The sequence below is a fragment of the Danio aesculapii genome, chromosome 16 (assembly GCF_903798145.1).
Source record: "Danio aesculapii chromosome 16, fDanAes4.1, whole genome shotgun sequence".
Taxonomy (NCBI): domain Eukaryota; kingdom Metazoa; phylum Chordata; class Actinopteri; order Cypriniformes; family Danionidae; genus Danio; species Danio aesculapii.
Window position 1 is genome coordinate 54,052,520 of NC_079450.1, and position 11,620 is coordinate 54,064,139.

Below are 11,620 nucleotides of genomic sequence, written 5' to 3' on the forward strand. Positions count from 1 at the left end.
ATATATATATATATATATATATATATATATATATATATATATATATATATATATATATATCTATATATATATATAATATATATATATATCTATATATATATATATATCTATATATATATATATATATATAGCATTTGTTTATCTATCTATATCTATCTATATCTATATCTATATCTATATCTATATATATATATATATATATATATATATATATATATATATATATATATATATGATCAATTTTCCCCAACAAGTAATATATAAGTTTTATTTTGGAAGCTATTAATCGTTCAACAGTAGGAGTATTCATGATGCTTTTTGTCATTTTTGAAGACACATTGCCCTAAGCATCTCCTTCAGGTCAAATGATTAAAAAAAGGTGAAAACGATGACAGAAATGTCTCTTATCAACTAAACATGAAGCGTTTCTGCAGGATTAATGAGACGCTGAGTGTTGACACATCAGACTTACGTGGCTTGTCGTTTGTTAGCTTTTTGCACACCGTTGGAATGAGATCCATTAGAGGAGGCCATGGCCATAGACGGGACCTCAGACATATCTAAAACACAAAACATACAGACCAGATTGAGAACTAGGGCCGGGCAACATGACAGAAATCTCATCTCACGATATAAGTCAACTGATAACTATAATCCTGTTAACTATACAGTGCTCAGCATGAACAAAAGTACACCTCTCACAGATCTCTCTTTTAAATTCATATTTTCTACAGGATTATTTACAGTAATATATTTGTGCATATACATTTGATTAGTCAGTACCAAAGCCAAAACTGGAACTAATCTAACAAAATTAATTAATTAAACCCAAATTATTATGTTGGGGATTTTTTTTATTAATTAGGGTAACTAGGCAGGTTAGGGTAATTAGGCAAGTTATTGTATTATGATGGTTTGTTCTGTAAACAGTCAAAAAACAAAGCTTAAAGGGGCTAATAATTTTGACCTTAAAATGGTTCATATAAAATTTAAAACTGCTTTTATTCTAGCCTAAATAAAACATACAAAACAATAAGCCTTTCTCAAGAAGAAAAAATATTACCAGACATACTGTGAAAATTTCCTTGCTCTATTAAACATCATTTGGAAAATATTTAGAAAAGAAAAAAATCAAAGGGGGGCTAATAATTCTGACTTCAACTGTATATATATATAAATTATTGATAATAAAATAAAATTAAAATAAATAAATATTATTTTTTCTCGATTTCTTTAAAACTTCAGGGCAAAAGTTAATTAAGAATGCAGAAATATAACATAAATATTAATGAAATCTAACACTTTCGAGAACTAATAATCACTAATTGCAAGCACAATAATCTACCAATGGGGTAAGCAAAATAATCTTGTTTTTCCTTTTGACATGAGATTATTTAGCTCGCTCCACTGGCAGATTATTTTGCTTGTTTAAGGAAAAACTCACTAATGTTGACATATTATTTTCTAAAACAAGACAATTTGCTTGTCCAGAAAGTGCTTCTTGATTTAAAATGTTTTTTGGCTTTCAAAAAAGTTTTTAAAAAGCATTTTTTGCAGTTTAACTGCTCTTAAAATACCCAATTGGTGTCTTAGTTCTGTCTCAAGATGGACACCAGAATTTTAAAGTGCAGTAATAACATTGTTAGAACATAACGACATTGAAAACTTCAATCCAGAATATGAAAATCACAAAGTTTTTAAAGCAGCTTTAAAAAGAGACTATTATGAGAACAAAACCAGCTTAACGATTACAATATATCTTTAAAATTGTATTTTAAAAATTTACTTTTTTTAATTAGTAAGTAATTTTATTAGTCAGTAAAGAATTTAATTACTTGGAGAAAAAAAAAAAAAAAAAAAAAAATTATATATATATATACATAATTTAATAAAATACATATAAATCTCAATGCTTAAGACAACAGAAACTACACATTTAATTCTTAAACAAGGATGTTTAGCTCTACTTTAAAATTGAATACTTAAGAAAAGTTAAATATGTATTAAATCAAAACATTTCAAACTAACGAATGTTTTATACTAACACACATGGTCAGTTTTTGCACAGTTCATTGTTTGTTAAGCATGTGCAGTTGTTTGATAGATGAAAATGTAATTTATATACCGTTTATACTAGTGTACCAAACTAATCAAAACGTTGCAAAATAATCAATATTTTATACATACTATAAACTACACTAAACTAATTTGACTCAATTCTTAAACGTGAAAGTATTGATAAACGTGTGCTAATAAATATAATTACATTTGTGTAAAAAATACAATTATTCTGCTTCTCTGAATTGATTTATAGAGAACTGCTGTATAAATACTGATTTATTTACAGTATTAGGCACGTACATTATAGGCAACTGCAAATATTTTACCTAAAATTAACATTACTTTTTTAGTTTAATAAGTTATTTAATTACAGTAAGCGGTTATTTTGTAACGAATTACACCTGACACTACCTGTTCATTAATAAATAAATTAATATTCTAGAAAAAAATCTAGGTTAATAACATCTAGCTTGACATTCAATACTTTCCAAATGTGAATGATCTCCGACCAGCTGATGAGCTTTACTGAAGAGTTTCAACTCAATTTGAGTTAATAATGATCCATTTTATTCACATATCTGAGTAAATATTACTATTAATTCTGCTATGTGTCACATAAAACATGGATACTCAAAGAAAGTCCAAACATAACCCTTGATGACAGCTTGTTTTGAACATGTAGCATTAGCATTTGGGAAGCCTCTCTCGCTATTTAAAACTAAGTTTACACAAGTTTATTGCGCATATAAACCTGTTTATTTATGTCAAAAATAAACACATTACACAGCACCAAAAAATAAAGCAGGTTTACTCCTGACATGCATGAGAAAGACGCCGAAAACAGAGAAATGAGTGTTCTGTTTACATGAAGTACAGATCAGGAGTTCTTGATAAGCACAGCTAACAAATAATTAAATCTGATAGATCTGTTGTTTTGAGTCTGTGTGTGTGTCTGACAGTGTGTGTAAATGACAGCTAAACATCAGACTGTCATCGCTCCTTACTGACCGAAAAAACAAAACACACATCCTGACGTCTGCTAGCAAAGCGCTAATGGCTTCGGTGTTATTATCAGCTCCATCACAACAGCTGCTCGAGCTAGCTTAAACCGAAAAACTCGACCAAAAAAACATCACAACCCAGACATTCAACTGCAATCTGTTCAATATCATACGTTACCTGGATTACCTGATGTCATGTCCGACAGGTAAAGGTGTTTATATTAGCAAACATACGAAACTAGTTTCCCAGCAGCTGAGGGAAATCCTCCCGCTCCAATGTTAGCTTCTCTTTACTCCGATAGAGTTTCTTTAAAAAGTGCTTTTAAACCGATGTCATGACTTTAAACCCGCTGTCATTTTCTCGTCCAGCTCGTGCGGTATCTTTGAGACGTTTGATAGTTGTTTCTTCCTTGGTGCTCTTTGACTTTTTTTCCAGTTTAAAAACCTGCCCTGATCCAAGATGGCGCGTGTAATCTTCCAGTAAGCAGCAAATGTACGTCAGAGGAGGAAACTAGAGGCTCTAAAGGAGCCAGCAGCGCCACTCAGAGCGCGAGAATGGTCAAAAAACAAAACACTTTTATTATAATGGACAAGTTTTTCATTCACAAGTGTACATTTCTAGAGAAGACTCCAACATTGCCTGTTTTTACTAATTGACTAAATTTTATTTATCTATATTTGATAATTTTGGCCTGGTCAAAATGGCTTGAGTTCCACACAATCGATTTGTGTTGGGACAACATGAAGGAAGTTAAGTTAACTTATCAGTTTTTACAAACTTCGAGTGGATTGAACCTAAACCATTTAACTTTCCTCCCCCCAAAAATCAAGAATTGTGTTGTTTTAGCTAATCTTAAATAAGTAGTTAAATAAATAGCAGGAAACATCATTTTTGTGAGTGTACGATATATGACCCTATATAATTTTCTCTTATTCTCATTTTTTATTTAGTTTATTAAATATTTTTTCTTTAAAATGTTATCTGCCTAATGTAACACCCTTGCGGTATTTTTTCTAATGTTCAAAGCTTCAAAGTTGCTGCAATATTATAGTTAACTGTCTTTGGAATCAATAAAAAAAAAACACTTCCTCAATTTTACTACAATTTAATTAATGTTGTTTTGTTTTTATTTTTATTTGTGTTACTGATACTTTTATTATTACCGTTATTATTTATTTATATTTTATAATTTATTATTAATATTTATTTGTTTAGTGAACATTGCTTGTAAACCCCTTAAAAGTGACATTTTGACAAAGGGAAAGGTTAACAAAAAAATAAAAAAAACTGATGAAAGTGAAATCCTTTCAGGCAGAGGCGAGACAAATTATGTTCATAACATAAACATTTATAATGATTATTAGTATTATTTGCTTAACATTCACCAGTGCATGGTGTAAAAACAGACAAGAATGTGCATTTAAAAAGTAAACATTATCGCACAGACCTTTATAGTGATTACATTCTTTCAAGTAGCTCGCAGCCAATTAAAATGGCCGCTGCAGGTCATGTGGTGCACTCGAAAAAGACTCTAGAGTGGCGTTTCCTCTTGTCTTCAGAAGGTCTTTGCAGAGCTGCATTCCAATCCGCATGTTCCCTTCACAGTGTTCACTACACCCTGTTCCCTACACACTGTGCTGGAACAAAAACTTTTAGGAACTTGGCGTTCTTTTAAAAGAGCACCCATACCACTCATTTACAATAGAGACCAGTGACCTATTCCTACATAGCTTTATGTAAATGTTATTATCGCGCACACTTAATTGAATGTTGTTTTATTAATTTATTTGTTTGTTTATTTTTTTTATATGAAAATGTATTAGTTTGAGCATTTAAATTAAATGCAATTAGTAAAACAGGGTTTCTGCAAGTTTCACCAGGCTAAATTTAAGACTTTTAAAGACATTTTAAGACCATTATGATTTACATTTTAGACTTATACAGGGATAACAACTAAGGATTTAAAAATACATATATATCCCAGTTGGAAAAGATTTTCACTTGCCCAATCAAAAAATATTATAATTTAATAGATTTAATAATACAACAATAATAATAATAATTTAATAATAAAGAAATATAGGCACGAATTGGATGAACATTTTATTATTCTTATGCCTTATCCAGAATATAAAAATACCTATAAACACATTTAGATCATTTACATTAATCATTACTATTGGAATGTGAAGACACTTTCAACCAGCACAACAAAACATGTTTCTGAAGACGATCACCTACTGCAACTTTAAGTTAACTTAATCGATTTAACAAATTTTAGTGGATTGAACATAAAAAATTAAGTTGTCCCCCCCAAAAATTGTTTTGTTTCAACTCATTTTAAATAAGTAGTTTGAACAAGCAACATCTTTGAGTGTACCTTAAAATATGATAATGACCTTTATCATAATAAAAAGACTTAAGACCAACGTTTAATTTTGGCATAGCTTTATTTGTTAGCATTAAAACCAGTGAACAAATGAATGTGTGTAGGGTTTTGCAAACTGTGTCTAACTGCCTGAACGTGATCAAGTTTTTAATGATGAGATTGTAGAGTTTAAACCAGGGGTGGGCAAACTCGTTCCTGGAGGGCCGGTGTCCTGCATAGTTTAGCTTCAACTCTAATCAAACACACCTGAACATGCTCATCAGTGTCTCCAAGATGACTAATAATCTATAAGCAGGTGTGTTTGATCAGAGTTGGAGCTAAACTGTGCTGGACACCGGCCCTTCCAGGACCGAGTTTGCCACCCCTGGTTTAGACCATAGCAGATTTAGTTCAGTGGATGAGCTGTAGTGTTTTAGCAGTTGTCAACATTAAATCTTGGCTTTTATTACAAACATTTATTCATTTCATTCGGCATAGTCTATGATTTATTAGAGGTCGCCACAGCGGAATGAACCGCCAACTATTCCAGCATATATTTTACGCAGTGGATGCAACACAGTACTGGGAAACACCCATACACGCTCATTCACACACACATACACTATGGCCAATTTAGCTAATAAATTCACCGATAGTGCATGTGTTTGGACTAGGAAACCGGAGCACCCAGAGGAAACCCACACCAACATGGGGAGGACATGCAAACTCCACGCAGAAATGGCAGCTGACCCAGCCGGGACTCAAACCAGCGACCTTCTTGCTGTGAAGTGACAGTGCTAACCACTAAGCCACTGTGCCGCCCCTTTATTCCAAACAGTTGAGTATAATGTTGTTGATGTGTGAAACACCCAGTAGAGGGTGATCTTGGACCGTTTTCCAAACACTACAGTGACTCTCATAGGCTTTCATTACATGGACACAAACACACATCAACATACCTCCTTTAGTTTTGAGCATCAACATCAGTTTACAGCTTTGGAAACACACAAGGATGAGTAAATTACATCAGTTTTATTATTCTGTGGTGAGACAAAGCTATCTTCAATAATAACCAGTTCAACAGTTCACACTTAGCTGATGATTGATAATAAAGCTTGTTTGGCATGCTGTCCCAGGAGAGAGCCCTGAGCTTATAAGATCCTCGAGACCCGGACTCCCTTCTGTTGCAGGGCGAGAGGGGAGTTTGAGCTCAGGTAGATCTCGATGACTCCCTCCTTGCTTATTGTAGCTAAGTGTCAGATATGGATGCTGAGAAGAGGTGTGCTCAGAGCTTGGCTAACAATATTTTGGATTAATTGTTTAGGGTGCTTGTTTTTGAACTGTGTGAGGAAACCGGAGGACCCGGGAAAACCCCACGCGAGCACGGGGAGACTGAGCAAAACTCCGCACAGAAATGTCGCCTGGTATAGAAGGGAATTAAAGCAGGGGAATTCTTGCCATGAGGCAACAGCTAGTGATGTGACGGTGTGCGCCGAGGCTTCGAAGCATGTATAAAAAAAACGATACATCTCGCAGTGAAGCAGTGTACCGGAGCTTGATTCGTTTAGCCATCATCACGTGATCAGCTTCACTTTCGCCTATACCCACATGACTGCTTCGAATTTTGATTCAAAGATTTAAACACCCCCATGGCTTAGTAAAGTGTAAAGCGAGAGATTAGGTGTTGATTACATACGTTTCTACTGTTTCAAAGCACTTAATTAAACTAAAATACAATAGTCATTTATAGTAAAAAGGTTTTGAAGCATACTATAGTGTATTAGCGTATTTTTTTACAACTATCTTTAAAGAAAACCACTGCATATCGTAGTATAGTGGTTAATGGAGACCAGCTGGCGAATGCTGCCCGAAAGCCTCACTCACACAGCCACCTCCTTAGAGCATTCGTCTCCCATGCAGGAATCGCTGGTTCGATCCCCGTTTGGAACGATTGAGTGGTTGAAGGACTAGTTGGAATAAGATGCAAATACGTTTGAACACCTTGGATTTTACTACAGTCATCTGTGGTGTAATGTAATATACCTTATGTGTAAAAACTACAGTAATTGAGTTATTTGTTTATGTTACTGTTGTTGTACTACATGAATGAGTTGGTCAGTTGTGAACATTTGACATTGCAACACAGTGCTTTACCATTCTTTAACCAGAAGAGGTCCTCAGCGAGCTCTGATTTAGAAAGCTTCGAGTAACAAACCTTTTTCCAATACAATTGAGTCGAGCGCTTCACTGGTTCAGAAAGCTTCATATCACCATCACTAGCAACAGCGCTAATCTAATCACTGACCACCATGTCACCCGTTTGAAAGAATGGAAAGTAGGGTTTGTTGGTTGGTTGGTTGGTTGGTTGGGTGGGTGGGTTGGTTGGTTGGGTGGGTGGGTTGGTTGGTTGGTTGGTTGGTTGGTTGGGTGGGTGGGTGGGTGGGTTGGTTGGTTGGTTGGTTGGGTGGGTGGGTGGGTGGGTTGGTTGGTTGGTTGGTTGGTTGGTTGGGTGGGTGGGTGGGTGGGTTGGTTGGTTGGTTGGGTGGGTTGGTTGGTTGGTTGGTTGGTTGGGTGGGTGGGTTGGTTGGGTGGGTGGGTGGGTGGGTGGGTGGGTTGGTTGGTTGGTTGGGTGGGTGGGTTGGTTGGTTGGGTGGGTGGGTTGGTTGGTTGGTTGGTTGGTGGGTGGGTGGGTTGGTGGTTGGGTGGGTTGGTTGGTGGGTGGGTTGGTGGTTGGTTGGGTGGGTGGGTTGGTTGGTTGGTGGTTGGTTGGTTGGGTGGGTGGGTGGTGGTGGGTGGGTTGGTTGGTTGGTTGGTGGGTGGGTGGGTGGGTGGGTGGGTGGGTTGGTTGGTTGGTTGGGTGGGTGGGTTGGTTGGTTGGGTGAGTGGGTTGGTTGGTTGGTTGGTTGGTGGGTGGGTGGGTTGGTTGGTTGGGTGGGTGGGTGGGTTGGTTGGTTGGGTGGGTGGGTGTGTTGGTTGGTTGGTTGGGTGGGTGGGTTGGTTGGTTGGGTGAGTGGGTTGGTTGGTTGGTTGGTTGGTTGGTTGGGTGGGTGGGTTGGTTGGTTGGTTGGGTGAGTGGGTTGGTTGGTTGGTTGGTTGGTTGGTGGGTGGGTGGGTTGGTTGGTTGGGTGGGTGGGTGGGTTGGTTGGTTGGGTGGGTGGGTTGGTTGGTTGGGTGAGTGGGTTGGTTGGTTGGTTGGTTGGTGGGTGGGTGGGTTGGTTGGTTGGTTGGTTGGGTTGGTTGGTTGGGTGGGTGGGTTGGTTGGTTGGTTGGGTGGGTGGGTTGGTTGGTTGGTTGGTTGGTTGGTGGGTGGGTGGGTGGGTTGGTTGGTTGGTGGGTGGGTGGGTGGGTGGGTTGGTTGGTTGGTTGGTGGGTGGGTGGGTGGGTGGGTTGGTTGGTTGGTTGGGTGGGTGGGTGGGTGGGTGGGTTGGTTGGTTGGTTGGGTGGGTGGGTTGGTTGGTTGGTTGGTTGGGTGGGTGGGTGGGTGGTTGGTTGGTTGGTTGGGTTGGTTGGTTGGTTGGTTGGTTGGTTGGTTGGGTGGGTGGTTGGTTGGGTTGGTTGGTTGGTTGGTTGGTTGGTTGGTTGGTTGGTTGGTTGGGTGGGTGGTTGGTTGGTTGGGTGGGTGGGTGGTTGGTTGGTTGGTTGGGGGCGAGGGGTTTCTTCAAGACGAAGATATTGAGATGAGAAAACTATGGTTATTTATAGTGAGTTAAGAATCGTCTAATAGGATAATTAGTCATGAGCTAATGCTGGAACAGCTGTGAACAATCATAAGCACGTGATCCTCACGAAATTTGTTTATAAATAAACTTAATTAGTAAATCAATAACTTAATCACTAAATTAGTTTACACTTGTCATAGTAAAAAAATCAACAAGAACAAAAAAAACCATTAAAAAAAAATAACATTTTGTTTAAAACCAGTTACAAATCTGTGTTGTTCACTAACCCTCCATGAGCTAAACAGATTGCATTACCTTAATCCTTTAACTACCCCACCAAGAAAAAATAAAATTGGACTGCATGTCTTAACCCCTAGTGTCGCTAGTTAACCCACTCAGTGCATTTTTTTCCAACACATCCCATAATTTCTAAAATATCAACCTCTACTAAATGGTTGATATGTCGGTTTCTGGTAAAAGTACCGTAATTATTACATATACATTTACATATTACATAAACATTTTGAATACTAAATCCTCTTTATTTTTTGAAGTATGCAAAAAAATTCTGATTCTCATTTAACTTGTTTTATTGTTGTTGTTGTTGTTGTTGTTTTTTTTACAATAAAATTAAAATCAAGTGTAGTGCAACAGGATTATGTTTGTTTGATTTCTTTGTAGACCAACAATGCTGTGTAGTGTAAACCACTATTTAAAATCAATCATTGATTAAACTACTTTAACAATCATAACTTAAAACAGTAAAACCATGGTCAACCATTTTGTAGAGCGGCAGTCAAAGGGCTAATGATGATCAATGACGCCTCCTAGCATGTACAGCAGGCTCAGTGTACTCACTAGCTTTTTATGAATCGTTTTCATGAATCTACAGGTTTGATCCTGATGTGAATCCCATTGAGAGATCGGAGAACGACTTGAGGGATCATCTTCGGGGTGTGATCGGGGTCTTTAATGAGGTGATATCTCTTCAGCGTCAGCGCCACTGCTACTTTCATCTCATTCATGGCGAAGTTCTGTCCGATGCAGTTTCTGCAATCAAATACACACCAGAGCTTTATGGAGCCTTTTCACCTTTGCGGGTTTCTCAGCAGCGGAAGTCGCCATAGGTAAACCCAGAGCGCAGGGAATAGGGTATATGCCCAGCTAGTGTTTTTCCCATACTGATAAACTTCCGGTGACCGGTTATTGAGTTTTTTCCCCCCATTTTATACGGTTCCTTTTACAGCATCGATGTTGTAAAGTAATCCAAATACAATCAGTTAAACAGACTTTGGGATTCATTTAGCTGCTCAAGCGTAAAACGAGACCAAAAGCCATTTGCTCGTACGCGCCCGTCAGAATCGGCAGGCTAGCGCAGAAGCTCCATTGAATATACTGGGGTAAAATAAATGCTCATATTATAAAGACATGGCGGGAAAATTGTAATTTAATGCAGTGCTTCTTGTACAATCTGAGACCCATTTTATATCAGATATCACTCAGCCAGTGGAGATCGCTGATTTTTAAAGAAAACAGACCTTAAACGCGCCGAATTTGCATCGGCATACACTTCACCGGAAACGATTAACCCAGGTTACTGGCAAATTAAAAGTCCTATTAGCATGCTTCGGCATATACCCTATTGGAGAATACAACAAATAATTTTTTATGATCCTATTTGCTGAAACAATAAAAGAAAAACTCCAAGACTAGGCAATATTATAGGCAGTATATGAGATTCACCTGGAGAGAAAAAGAAAGATAGAAGATGCTAAATCTAAGGAGGAACCATTGATATCAAGTGCACTGTAAAAATATCAGTTAATTAACAGTTTCTGTATTTTGCGATTTATTTACAGTTTATTTACGGTTGTGAATTGCATTATGGGATGTTGATCTCTGCTCTGTCCACTTCTGATGTTGAAAATTCAACTCTACAGTTTAACAAAGTGACTTTTATTGATATTTTAGTAGTTTGAAATAATAAAATGGATAATAAATAATGAGAAACAAGTGTGTAAGATAACAGAAAATGCACTGCAATTTATTACAAGGTTTTTGTAGCGTAATATACAGCACCCACCCAGACAATATAGCACTTTACACTATTAAAAATGTTGATAAAAGTCTTTTTTTTTTACTTTACAAGGTTAAAAGGTGTTGGAAAAAAGATCAAGCTCCCATAATGCAATTCAAAAGCAGAAATATACTGACACAATAAAAACATGAATCACAAAATACAGAAAATTGCTAATTTAGGGAGATTTTTTTACAGTGTATGGAAGTCAATGGTTACACGTTTTCAACATTCTTCAAAATATCTTCTTTTGAGTTCAAGAAATGCAAATATATTTGGAACAAGTGAAGGGTGAGTAAATAATGCCAGAATGTTCATTTTTGGGGGAACTATCTCTTTCAGTGCGATATTTTCAGACACATTGATTACTCAGCGTTTCTTTCCTACAGTTTTCACTCTCATGTGGGTTGAAATGAGGTCTGAGCGACAGACACTCCAAACCAAACAACAGCT

At 36.8% G+C, this 11,620-nt stretch overlaps 2 protein-coding genes across 2 annotated transcripts in view; both read right to left on the minus strand.

Moving 5' to 3' along the window:
* The window catches only part of arnt (aryl hydrocarbon receptor nuclear translocator), a 36,322-nt gene extending 32,780 nt beyond the window's left edge, over nt 1-3,542 (minus strand). Inside the window, exons 1-2 of the mRNA XM_056475154.1 lie at nt 3,241-3,542; nt 473-560 (exon numbers count right to left, since the gene is read on the minus strand). Coding sequence (XP_056331129.1) covers nt 473-560; nt 3,241-3,259 — 107 coding nt within the window. The 5' untranslated portion in view covers nt 3,260-3,542. The remainder of the gene's footprint in view (nt 1-472; nt 561-3,240) is intronic.
* Nucleotides 3,543-9,708: 6,166 nt separating this feature from the next.
* Nucleotides 9,709-11,620, minus strand: part of LOC130243863 (cytochrome P450 4B1) — a 23,801-nt gene continuing 21,889 nt past the window's right edge. The window contains exon 12 of the mRNA XM_056476167.1: nt 9,709-10,140. Within this exon, the coding sequence (XP_056332142.1) occupies nt 9,969-10,140 (172 nt within the window). The 3' untranslated portion in view covers nt 9,709-9,968. The remainder of the gene's footprint in view (nt 10,141-11,620) is intronic.